General features: G+C 66.7%; 1 protein-coding gene across 2 annotated transcripts in view; it reads right to left on the bottom strand.

Annotated features, from left to right (window-relative positions):
- GPSM1 (G protein signaling modulator 1) overlaps positions 1-9753 on the bottom strand; it is a 28801-nt gene extending 19048 nt beyond the window's left edge. The window contains exons 1-3 of one of the 2 annotated variants that reach the window (XM_065878868.1): positions 9689-9753; positions 1213-1434; positions 408-543 (exon numbers count right to left, since the gene is read on the bottom strand). In XM_065878868.1, coding sequence (XP_065734940.1) covers positions 408-543; positions 1213-1434; positions 9689-9753 — 423 coding nt within the window. Of the gene's footprint in view, positions 1-407; positions 544-1212; positions 1435-3701; positions 3863-9688 lie in introns of those variants that run through there. The other variant, XM_065878867.1, reaches the window with a different exon arrangement.
- Between the last annotated feature and the right edge of the window lie 2722 nt (positions 9754-12475).

Genomic DNA, 12475 nt, shown 5'->3' with positions numbered 1-12475 from the left:
GTCCGTCACCTCTCAGCCGCAGTTTCCTCGTCCATACAGGGGCAGGGATGCTTATCCCACAGGGCCACGGGGGGAGGACACAGAGCAGGGCTGGACCCACCGTTGCTCGAACAGTGCTGCCTCTCCAGCCAGGTTCCTTCCGGAGCCGGCCCCCACCCCCGTCTCCCTCTGGCCCCAGGAGTGACTGGGGGTGTTGGTGGCTTCAGGGGGGAGGTCGGGGAGAGGGGAGCTGACATGGAAGATGGGAGCCCGGGCCTCAGCCCCACAGCGTCGGTGTGAGCCAAAGTGCCCTCATTTCTGCAGGGGACCGTCGTCCCGCGGGAAGAGCACATGGGGCTGTGAGTGATGTCACCTGCGGCTCTGATCCCAGACCCAGACAGGGCGACAGGCCAGGGGCCGCCACCCACCTTGTCCCCCTGCTCCTGGGCGATGTCCAGGTGCCGCTGGCAGCAGACAACGGCCTCGTCAAAGCGGCCCAGCACCTTGAGTGTGTTGCCCAGGTTCCCACTGGCCTTGGCCTCCCCCATGCGGTCACCGATGGTCCTGGAGGGCAGGAAAGAGCGAGGGGCTGGATCAAGGACTGGCGGGACCCTGAACCCAGCAGGGAGCCCCGGTGACGGCAGCAAGAGTCTGGGGGGACCGGGAGCCCCCAGACACTGGGATGATGCTGGGCAGGGGTCCCACGGCGGGTGGGCCCAGCTCAGGACCACTTCTCTGCTAGGCCAGTCTGGGGGAAGGACTTGCGAAGGCCGGCTTGGAGGCAGGAGAGTTGGGGGCCTGGCAGAGGGAATTAACCATGCAGTGTGTATTTGCTGCGTGTCTGCCGCCACCACACACTGGCTGGACGCTGAAACCAGGGCTCACCAGCTGGAGGGGAAGGGCCTGTGGGCAGAGTGGTTGGAAGCTCCGCCCCCACCTGGGATATCTGGGGGCTCATGGGGTGGGGTGGGGGCTCCTGCAGGCCTTAAGGAGCAAAAGAGGGGGCAGGGAACACGCAAGGGGAGGGTGTTCCAGGGAGGGGCAGCAGCGGGGAAGTTCTGGAGGCCCGAGGAGAACGGAGACACTGGGAAATGGGGGGCGGGGGCCGGTCAGGGGGGGCTGAGTAGGTGGGGCCAGCAGGAGGAGGCTGGTCGGTTCGTGGTGAGAGCAGGGGGGGTGGGGGCCCAGGGGCAGGACGGCCCTGCACAGGGCAGGTGGGGCAGCCCGGCTCACCGAGCTAGCAACAGGTCATGTTTGTGGTACTCCAGCGCCCGGGCGTACTCCTTCAGGTAGAAGTAGGCGTTGCCCAGCTGGCTGTAGATGGCACTCAGCGTCTTCAGGTCCTCGGTGCCCACCTGCACAGCGGCCTCAAAGAAGGCCACGCCTGCCTTGAAGTCACCAGCCTTGCACAGCCGCTCACCCTCCAGGGCCAGCTCCAGGCACGAGGCTTCCATCCTGGGCGGAGAGGAGGGGTCAGGGGTCTCAGCCTGCCCCTCACACCCCTGCACGTCACCATTCGGACAGCGGGGCACCTCGGACGGCTGTGGCCAGTGCGGTGCCCGGGGGCGTGGGCGTCGACCTCTCTTTGGATGAATGCCCCGGTTGGCACACGGTGCGGCCCCCCTTCCCCACCACCAGGGCACCCAGCGGCCGCGAAAGCATGAACCTGCAAGGCAGCCGGACCCTCGCCCAGAGGCGGCCTGCAGACACCACCTCCCCCCGCCCCAGTCCCAGCTGCTGCCTGCCACAGTGGCTACGGTGGCCTGGGGCAGGCCCTGACCCCCTCTGAGGATGACGGAGGCTCACAGGGTCAGCCAGATGGTCAGGGCCGATCCCAGCCCCTCCTGGGTCCTGCATCCTGGAGCAGGGCCCCCACCCTCCAAGCTCTCGGCGGGGAGAGGGAAGGGCTGGGGACTCGGCCGTCACCTGTCCTCACCTCCCATTTTCTGGTGGGGCGTGGCTGCGTCTGAGTCGATGTCCTGCGCTGGGGCCCGAGGGGGGCTGGGGGCGCAGGTGCAGAAAAAGCCAGGGAGAGGGCCCCCACCGAGGCAAGCGGCCCCTGCCACCCCGCACCCCACTGAGACCACACAGCAGGAGCAGAGCACGCCCTGGAAAGGCAGGAGCCGGCTCTAGGCTGCCACAGGCCGCCCCGTTATCCTCCTCTTACTCCCATTGCTTTCGGATGTCATCAGAGTTCATGGAAAACCTACAGAGAGTAATTTATAATAAAACGTGCACACCAGACAGCCAGCTGCACCCCAACGCACTCGACCTGCTTCGTTGTTAGGAGTGCGCAGTGATCAGGAGTTACTGGAGGGGGAACCAGCGCGTTTCCTTAAAAAACAGAGTTGTTTCGACTAGTGCTTCTCAACCGTTTCTTTTCTTTTTTTAAAAATAAATTTATGTATTTGTTTATTTTCGGCTGCATTGGGTCTTCGTTGCTGCGTGCGGGCTTTCTCAAGTTGCGGCACGCAGGCTTCTCACTGCGGTGGCTTCTCTTGCTGTGGAGCATGGGCTCTAGGCGTGCAGGCTCAGTAGTTGTGGCTTGCGGGTTTCAGTAGTTGTGGCTCGCGGGTTTCAGTAGTTGTGGCTCGCGGGCTTCAGTAGTTGTGGCTCGCGGGCTCTAGAGAGCAGGTTCAGTAGTTGTGGTGCACGGGCTTAGTTGCTCCACGGCATGTGGGATCTTCCCAGACCAGGGCTCGAACCTGTGTCCCCTGCATCGGCAGGTGGATTCCTAACCACTGCACCACCAGGGAAGTCCCTCAACCGTTTTATTCAAACTGCCCCTTTGATAGAAACCACAACGCCCCATTCACTCTGCTCCTGCGTTCTCAAGACAACAAGGCACTTCTATTTACAATAAGAGCTACACCTCAAGAACCAGCTGGGGTGAGGCTGGTGAGCCCCTGGAGAAGCTGAGCCCAGCGCCCCACACCCCACAGGCTCAGCACCTTCTGTCGGCACCTTCACCATGCCCCTTGTCCAGTCACGACTCCCCAGCATCGGGGCCACTCCTCCTGGGGAAGAGGGCTCCTCCCCCCCAGAGGATGCAGGGCCCGCACCAGAGGACCCCGCCGTCTCCCCCACCCCCGGATTCAAGCAGAGCCCTGTGGCCTCTCAGAGAGCCGGGGTCAGGGGCATGGCCTTGAGACCAGGATGCCAGACCCTTTCACCTCCCGCCCACTCCTCAGCAGCCACCTCGCCAAGAGCTCTGGGAAGGGTCCTCCGGATGCCACGTCACAGGAGCCCACGGGCAGCCCCACTCCACCAGGGCCACGCACGGGGCTCCTTAATTAAGGCCTGCTTGTCCCTGCCCAGCTGCTCACTACACGGCTAGCTGCCCTCTCCTCCCGGGGACTCGGTCTGAAACGCAGGTGTTTTCGGAGCCCCACTGGCTCGGGCAGATCTGATCACAGGCGTGGCCTCCCCCCGCCCACCTCCATGCCCAGAGATGTGGCATCAGTGGCTCAGAGCAGAGGAGGTTTCTGGCTTGGGAAGGGCCCTGGGCCTAGAGGTCAAGGGGGCAGGGGCGCAACACTGGGGTGTCTGACGCAGCCTCCCGGAACTGCAGACTGGGAAAGCTAACCAGGCCTGCACATGGGGAGGCCACCTGGGGAGGCACCAGGCAGGGTGTCCCAGGTCAAAAGCCCCACCCCCTTCCTTGTCCCAAGAACCTCCAACGGCATGGTGACCTCCAGCTTAGCGCCCATCCGCCGCCGCACCTCTTCCTCTGCAGGTTGCGCTTCTCCTGCACGTACAGCCACAGCTCCAGGCCCACGGGCAGCAGCGGGCGGGGGCGGGGGGCGCCGTACACCACTTTGCACACGGCCTTCTCAGCCAAGCTCAGGGCCGCGGGCGGGCCCTCCTTGGCGGCAGCCGGCATGGCGGGGCTCCGGGCCTCCCTCCTGGCCAGCCAGCCCTCGCCCCACCTCGGCTGCTGGTCCTGGGGGTGCGCCGGCCTCACGGTCCCCCGCATCCCCCACCCCAGAGCGGTGGGCTGAGGCTCCGGTGGCCTCGGCTCCAGGAGACCCCCGGCCCCCTGGCAGCTGGTCCGGGGCCTCCCAGGGCCTGCGGTGGATCAGGGGATCAAGGGCGGCTCAGAGCCGGGGATCAGCGCCGTCAGCAGGGCGGGCCGGCGGGCGCCCAGGGGAGCCTGTCCACGCGCTCCCCTTGGGGGCAGGCGCACAGCAGGGGTGCAGCGGCCGCACCCCCGTCCCGCTCACCCAGACTCTCGCCCCACTCCGGCCCTGTGGCCGGTTCGGGGCCAGAACCCCGTCACGCAGCACAAAGGAGCACCACGCACCTAGCTGGCGCCGGGTCAACGTCTGTGAGAGAAGGAAAGGAGGAGGGACACGGCGGTGTGGCCCCCACCTGGGGAGCTGGGGCTCGGCAGGGTCTGCACTTGGCTCCGCCCCGTCCTCCTGGCGGCCTGTCCCCCAGTACCCAGCGCCCGGCACGCAGCAGGGTCGACAGGTGGGCACAGAGTCCAGTCACCCTGTTAGTCCCCCGGCCCTCTGGGGCACTGCTGGGCTTACCAGCACCTGACCGACGAGGAGCCCCAGGCCCCAGGTCTAACCCAGGTGCGGGCCTAGAGGGCCTGGGGCCAGCCGTCTTGGGAGGAATAGACACGCCCCCACCCAGTTCCTTTCCTGAAACCACCAGCCCCCTGGCCACCTTCCCAGCCCGGCTCCAGCTCCTCCAGCCACCACGGCTGCTGAGGCGCGAGTGGCCATCTCTGGAGTAGCGGGGGCTGGTGCCAACGTCCAGCTAGGGGGAGGGGGCCACGGGGCTCAGTCAGGGCGGAGCAGTGGGGAGAAGCCCTAGGCCCCTCCCCTCCCAGCAGCCCACCCCACGCTGCTGCTGCCTCCCAGGAGCCCCTAGGTTCCCACGGGGCTCACAGAGGCTCTCTCTGCCCCACTCGTAGGTGGCTCCTCCTGCCAGGCCACTTGCCCGTCTCAGCAACGGGCCTTGGGTGGGAGGGGGCTCAGCTAGACCAAGCAGCTGGGAACCTGGGACAGGAAGGGAAACGCAGCTCTGAGGTCAGAGGGCACTACAGACCCAGGGTGGGCCCAGCTCCCCAAGACCATGCTGGGGTCCGAGCTGAGGCGGGAACCCAAGGATGCGTAGGAGGCTGTGGTGGTCCAGGGCAAAGGCCGCCCAGGATACAGGACCCGGGGGTCAGCATCGGCCCAGGAGGCCCAGCAGGCATTGCCACTCTGCGGGGTCTGGGAGGGCCGAGACCTGGAAGGGGCTGGGCGGGTGGATGCAGAGGTGGGAGAATGAGGTCCCAGGCTGCCCACCCACCCACACCAGGCCCTGGTCCCCAGGGTGTCCAGGCCAGGGCGTTCTCCTCCCTGCCCGGAGGCCTCTGTCCACCTCCGGGGGAGCTCAGCGGAGGCAGGCGGGGCAGGACCTGGACCATCTCCCCCTTGCGCAGCTCCCGTCAACAAGCTGAACCCTCAAAACTCTGCACTGTCACATCAACCCCATGCCCCTCCTCCACCCCCCGGGGCGGCGCCCCCAACACCTGCACCGCAGGCCATCCTCTCCCCTCCTCCGTGAGACCTGCCTACACTGGCCAGGCTCACTTCCTTGTTCGGTGAAGAAGGTTCTGGAGCCTGTCTCTCCACACTGCCTCTGCAGGCCTGTGGGTATCTGTGGGTGCTCGTGGCCACTGGGGATGCACTGGGGTTGCAGCAACCCTAGGTCACCCGCTTCAGCATCGGTCTTTGGAGCTGGCCTTCCTGCCCACTGCCCACGCCCCCATGCTGCAGGACTGCAGGGGCCTCCAACAGGCCTGTCCGCCCAAGGGCCTGACAAGAGCCCTACTGTCAGGGCACGAGATGGGGCTCCCTGGGGCTCTGGGCCGGACTGGCCAGGGCTCTCAGGGGCCAGAGGCTGTGGTCTTAGCTCCCCCTTCACCAGCCTCACCACTCAAACTCTGGGAGAGGGGGTAGCCTTCCACCTGGGATTTGCCACCTGGGCTAAATAGATGCTTAATTTTTTTAAATTTGATTAATTTTTCCTTTTTGGCTGCGTTGGGTCTTTGTTGCCGCGCACGGGCTTTCTCTAGTTGCAGAGAGCAGAAACTACTCTACTTGCGGTGCGCGTGCTTCTCATTGCGGTGGCTTCTCCTGTTGCGGAGCACGGGCTCTAGGCGCACGGGATTCAGTAGTTGTGGCTCGCGGGCTCTAGAGCGCAGGCTCAGTAGTTGTGGCGCACGGGCTTAGTTGCTCCGCGGCACTGGGATCTTCCCAGACCAGAGCTCGAACCCGTGTCCCCTGCATTGGCAGGCGGATTCTCAACCACTGCGCCACCAGGGAAGTCCGATGCTTAATTGTTAATCTACAGTCCTCCACGTCCTGGGGAAAGACCCGGCCCACCACCTCAGGGGCCTCAGGGGTCAGCCTGCCTGCCCCAGCCAGGCCTCGTCCACCCGTGAGATCTGCTATCCAACACCACGACGGCCCAGCACATCTCTCCTTGAAAGTGGCTGACCAGGGTCAGCCTTCCCAGAAGCCAGACCGCAGCGACCAGGAGGTAGGGTAGTGTCTGCCAAGCTCCCGCCACCTGCCCCCTGGCTTACCAGTTAATGAAGTGATTACTGACCGCCCAGTGGCTGGCCTTACTGCTCTGGTCACCACGTCAGCCCCATACCCCTCCCACCTGTCTGCGGCACCTGAGACAGCATCCCGGGAGTAGCCATCAGCCCGGCCCCGCCTGGCCCCTACTGCCCTGCTCTCTGCCGCCACAGGCAGTCCATCAGCACTCATGCCCCACCTGCCTGTCTCCCCGGATGGCACGCCGTCCTCTGGTGCCCACCAGACCACCGAGGCTGGTCTCCAAGCCTGGCCCCCGGCTCCCACCACCAAGGCTCACTGACCAGGGGCTGCGTCCCCATCAGCCCCACTCTGCTAAATGTCAGCGTCCCTGTCCAGGGCTGCCGCCCACACTGGGCCTCTGGGCAGACGCTCCAGGGCCCCTGCTCACCCCCTGTCCTGCCGTCCCCAGAGTGCAGCCACACTGACTCCCCTTCAGTCTGGGCGGGGGATCTAGGAGCATGATGGGACAGGCAGCCTGGGAGAAGCAGGAATCACTGCAGAGGAGAAGCACGACCACCACCTAGCTTTACAAGTGCCGAGGGGGGTAGGGCCGACTGCCACGGGGCGTGGGACCCCCGTCTGGGCGCCTGCCGATGGGTCACGCCTCTAAAGAGCCGCCCCGCAGTGGTGTGCTCGCCGCCCAGCTCTGCCCTCGCAGCCCCAGCAGGAGCGCTCAGCTGCCGGCCTTAAGGGAGCCAGAGGGCCAGGAGAGGGCGGCCTGTGGCTTCCCCACTTTCGGGGGCTTCTCGGCCACCTGCCCATCCCCCCCCGGGCCCCTCGGCACCCCCTCCCAAACCCCTGCCCTGGGGAAGCACGCCCAGGCGCAGCGGACCGGGGCTCTGAGTGTTAACCGTCTCCCACCCCACGAGACCCCGCCCACTCCTGCCTCCCTGACCCGGTGCCCCCCCCAGGGCCCCATCTGGGGACGTGGCGGGTCACGAGCACCCTCACGCTCAGGTCCTTCTCCGTGGGCTTTCTAAGCCCAGTTCCACCCAGAACCCGCTTTGTAAGAACTGAACTCACCTCGCCAGGCAGCGGTGTGGGTGTGCGGAAGGGGAGTCACCAGGCGGGAACACAGCAGAGGGGACCTGGCCTGGCCCCCCACACAACAGGGGTTCTCCCAGAACAGCCACCCCTGGGGTGCTCAGACCAAGGGGATGTCCGCGGGGCATCCACGTACCGGGCTGCCTGCACCCCTCCACTCCCACGCCACGGGTGGTCTTCCCGGATACACAGGCTCTGAGGGGACAGATGACCTTTTGAGGGCGTCTCGGCAGCCTCTGAACGCCAGCTCCGACCGGGCACGGGCCCGCGCACACCCAGCCGCGGCTACACGCGCGGCTCCAAACCCTCACGGGCGTCTTCACAGCCCTGAAGGCAGGCTGTGGCCGCACCCCCCAAACCTCTGCAGGGCTTTGCCCCTTCGGCCTCCACTCAGGGCTCAGCTTGCAAGGAATCCAGGCCGGGCTCCGGGCCCCTCCCAGCCTTCGCTCTGAGCTCTGCCCCTGCCCAGGGATGGCTCCCTCAGGCCAGGGTCCTGTCTGGTGTGTCCCCGCTGGGCCCTGGTGCCAGCCCACGCCCCAGGCCGCCAGGTCAAGCCTGTGGGGAGACTAGCACGATGTGGACCCCAGGCTTGGCTGCGCAGGGTCTCCCAGGGCTAAAGCGGCCCTGGACCTCCTCCACCATAGCTCCCCTACACACACACACACACACACACACACAGCCGGTGGCCGCCAGATCAACACGTGTCATTCTTCCGAAATACCCCCTCTCCATCGGAGAAACGATGCTGGGGCAAATGCAGCCCCGCACAGCTCTCCATCCCAAGGGGGGCCATGGAAAGGGTCCTCTAGGACAGGCCTCCAGCGTCAGCTGCCAACAGACCCACTCACACGCCCCTCCCCCTGCGTGGGGCCCAGGAGCCAGGCCGGGGGCTCAGCGCTCCATCCCGAGACCACACAATGGGGGCTGTGTCTCTGGCCAGCAGCACAGACCAGACCAAGGTGGGAGGGGCCCCAGAGCCTCATTCTGCACATCAGGGAAGGGGGGGCACCCAGCAGAGGTTTGCGGCTGCTGGGCTGCTGGCCAGGCTGGAGAACCCTCGCAGGCCAGGCTAGGCCCCGCGAAGGCTCAGCAGCCCCCTGGTCCTAAGGGTGGCTGGGGGCAGCCAGGATGACGTCCCTCCAAGTCGGCGGCCTGTCCCCGCTGTGGGGAGCCGGCCCGCCTCCGGGAGCTGCAGTCAGTAAGCATCCCCGGCCCAGCACTCACGCCTGCCCCGCTCTGCCGGACACCTGCACGCCAGTGCCCGTGCCCGTCGGGGCCAGGCCCAGGGCATCACCTTATGGCACACCCTCGACAAGCCTGGAGTCACCAGCCAGGCACGCGGCCCTGGCCGGGGCCACCCTGTCATCCCTGATGGGCGTGGGGCGCAGAGCTCAGACCGCCGGCATCACTCACGAACCTCCCCGCGGCAGGTGCCTCTTCAGGCAGGTGCCCACCCACCCACCTAGCTGGCTGGCTCTGCAGCCCCACGCCAGCCACAATCTACTGGACCACAGGCACCTGGTGGGCTGGTGGGGGCAGGGGCACGGCCCCACCCGTGACACGTTCCGGTCTCTTCAGCATACCATGTCTCCCTGCCCACCCAGTACTCGGGCCATGGCAGTGGGGAGGTGGTGCCAGGCTTGCGAGGGAAGCTCCTGGAGCTCCCACCACACGCCTGCTGTGCCACAGGGCCCAGCTGCCAGGAGAGCAGGGCTGTAGAAGCTGCCAGTCTCCCAAACCCTGGACACCGTTTGCGAGGGGGCGATCCGGCAGGCGGCAGTCCGTCCCAGCGGCCCACGCTGCCCACCCGCTAGTGCCCTGGTTCTCGAGGGCGTGGGCCGTGGGAGGCCCAGCGCCCCCAGCCTCCGACCCCCTCCCCCGGCCCCCTCCTTCCCACCCCGCGCCCCCAACCGCCGCCGGCCCCGCTGGGAGGGGCGTCCCCGCCACGTTGCGCGCTCGCCGCCGCCTTTGTTCCAGGCCGGCCAATCCCGCCTCCAGCGGCCCCAGCGGCCCGGTCCCCGCGCGGCCCCGCGCGGCCCCACCGCCTGCCCTGCCCTACCCACCTGGAGTAGAGGCGCCGGGCAGGGCCGAGCAGCTCGTCAGCGGCGGGCGGGGCCGGACCCGCCATGGGGCCGAGGGCGCCGAGAGCCGGGGGCCGCGCACCTCACGCTCGCGCCGCTCGCGCCGCTCGCGCCGCCCCGCGCCGGTCCGCGGTCCGCTCTCCGCTGTCCACCGCCCGCCAGTCGTCCGTCCGTCCGCGCGGGCGGGAGGCGCCGAGGAAGTGATGTGCGCGGCGCCGCCCCTCCCGCCGTGGCCGTGATGTCACCGCCGCCCGAGGGGGAGGGGGCGCGGGCCGAGCCGCCGGTCCCTCCCCCCGTCCGCTCGGTGGGGGGAGGGGAGAAAGCCGGGGTCGGGGGAGCGGCCCGCGGCGGGGGAAGGGGCGGAGCCTTTGAGCGTTCGGCGGCAAAGGGCGCAGGAGGGTGCGACCCCAGCCCCCCAGGGTGAGTGCAGGAGAGGGGCCTGGCGCGGCATCGCTTCTGGGGGCTTCTGGGGCTTGCGAGGCCGTTTGCGTGGAGGCGCAGCGCTGCTGGCCTCGTCACCCCCGTTTCTTCCCCCCGTTGGAGGCCTGGCCTCCCGCCTTTGTTTGGCAAGTGACCTCTCCCCCCTTGGTGGTTCTCTGCCTCTCCTCCAGTCCAGCCCCAACGTGCCTCAGCCCCTCTCCAAACTGGCAGTGGGGTGCAGGCCCCGGGGATGCCCCTCTAGCTGCTATAGCGAGTCTGTCCCCCACGTGAATTCGTCCGTGTGGGAGGATGGAGAAGCATTTACCTAGGCATGTGTGTGGCCTGGCCCCAGAAGCCACGGATCCTGAGAGCACGCCCCCCTCCCCCTCCCCGTTTCTCACTTCTGAGACCTTGGGTTGCAGGGTCCCCCCTACCAACCTTGGCCTTCTCGGCTGTCTGTGAAATGGAGATGGCTGAAAACTTGGAAGGATGCAGGTAGAGCAGCGGGGCCGTGCCCACCCACCCGAGTCGAGTATCCCAGTGCCAGGCCACCTCCTCCCCTGCGAATTCCCGGGAGCCCTGGTGGCCCTGACCGGTGATGTGGCCTCATCTCCACCCCTGACTGCCCTAGGGTCTCACTGGATCTGTCCTGCTCCCCTTCTCAGCCTCAGCCCCCCTCCCCCCCCACCACCATGCAGACAGAAGACTCCAAATCCTGGAGAAGCTGCTGTGACCGAATGGGACAGGGACAAGTCTGGGGGCAGGAAATGGGCTACTTTCCCCGGGAGCACCCTGGCGCCTATCCGGAGAGCTGCCCCAAGGTCAGGAAAATGCCATGGCCACGCCAGCCAGACCCTCGGCAGAGCGCAGACCCCAGGACGCTGGCTTCAGGCAAAGGCAAAGGCCGTGAAAATAAACACGAGGTAGAAAAGGACAGTTGGCCCCGAGCTGGTTTGTTTTTCCTGCGGAAGAGGCAGCGGGGATGGAACCATCTGTGCCCAGAGCACAGCGGCGGCGGCTTGGCCCACTCACCCTCCCCCCATGACCACAGGGGCTGGGCAAGGCCTTGCTCTTGGCCGCGGCCGCGGCCGTCGGCTGGCCCCTGCAGGGTGGGTGGTGCAGTGGGTAGGGGCACCACCCTCATTTACGGCAGCCCCAGGCCTGCGTCCTTGGGGAACCCCTGAGCTGGCAACAGTGTCAGGGCAGGGGCTGCTGTGGGCCCCGCCTGTTCCAGGCCTAAGCTCAGTGTTTCCAGGAGGCCGCTGCTGTGAGCCCCCTGCGGGTCCCCTGAGTCTGCGGCCGGGTGCCTCATGCCAGGAAGGCCACCCTCATAGTGATGTGACGTGAATGGTGGAGTGAGGGAGCGATTCCTGGCCCCAGAGTGGTCCTGCAGGGAAGGCATCTTCTTTCTTCCTTCCTGCGAGCGGGGATACTGGGGAGCTCAGGTCTCAACTTTCTATCAGAGCTTCCCGGGGGAGCTAGAATCCTCCTGCGGGTGCTGGGCAGTGAGCTGGCCAAGGGCTCCGGCTCTGAGTTAGGCCATCCCCACCCCCACCCCGCTGTGTGCCTGGTACAAAGTGGCTCTCCCTGTCTGAGCCTGGGTTCTGCCATCTGTAAATAGGGTTCAGCAGCTCCGTCCTGCAGGGGTTGGGAAGGATCGTGGGGTCTGGACAGTGATGGTCACTGTGCCTGGCACACAGTAAGAGCTCAGGGAATGTCAGCTGCTGGGACCATGCTGCCCGTGCCAGGGCACCTGGCCCCACTGGACCCCTGCAGGCAGTCCTCGCCACACGGCACAGAGCTGTGTCTTCTTCCATCCAGAGACCCGGTTGTCTGCCATCGAGAGGACCCACAAAGGAGAGTGGAATGTGGGCAGGCACCAGGCCCAGCAGGCATTGCCCACGTGGCCACCCAGTCTTGAGACCAGGCGTGGCTCGGCTCCACGGAGGGCAGGGGGCTGCCAGGTGACAGGTCTTGGGGGACAGGAGCTCCTGGGGGCACCGACCCTCCATCACCACCTGCCTCTGCGGGCGCTGCACCCATCTCGCCCCGCCATCCACTCTGCTCACCCTCCCGGTTGCTCATCCCACCCCCCCGCAGCCTACAGGTGCAGAGACCTGCTGCCCTCAAACACCTGGGCTCTGTGCATTCTGTTGTGTAAATTCCCCTGTGACACTCAGTGCACCAGCCCAGGCAGAGTGCTTCCTCAGGAGGCTGTGAACACAGCCTAACAGTCCTCATTGCTGAAGGAGCATCGGAGGGAAGAAAAGCAATTTCGCACCTGGATCCTCCTTCTAGGCCCAGTCGACAGGGAGCAGGGAGGGGCTGCGACGGGCGGGTGCAGGCAGT

The sequence above is a fragment of the Phocoena phocoena genome, chromosome 6 (assembly GCF_963924675.1).
Source record: "Phocoena phocoena chromosome 6, mPhoPho1.1, whole genome shotgun sequence".
Classification (NCBI taxonomy): Eukaryota; Metazoa; Chordata; class Mammalia; order Artiodactyla; family Phocoenidae; genus Phocoena; species Phocoena phocoena.
Note: the sequence above shows the minus strand (reverse complement) of the source record. Positions and strands in the feature narration are given on the sequence as shown.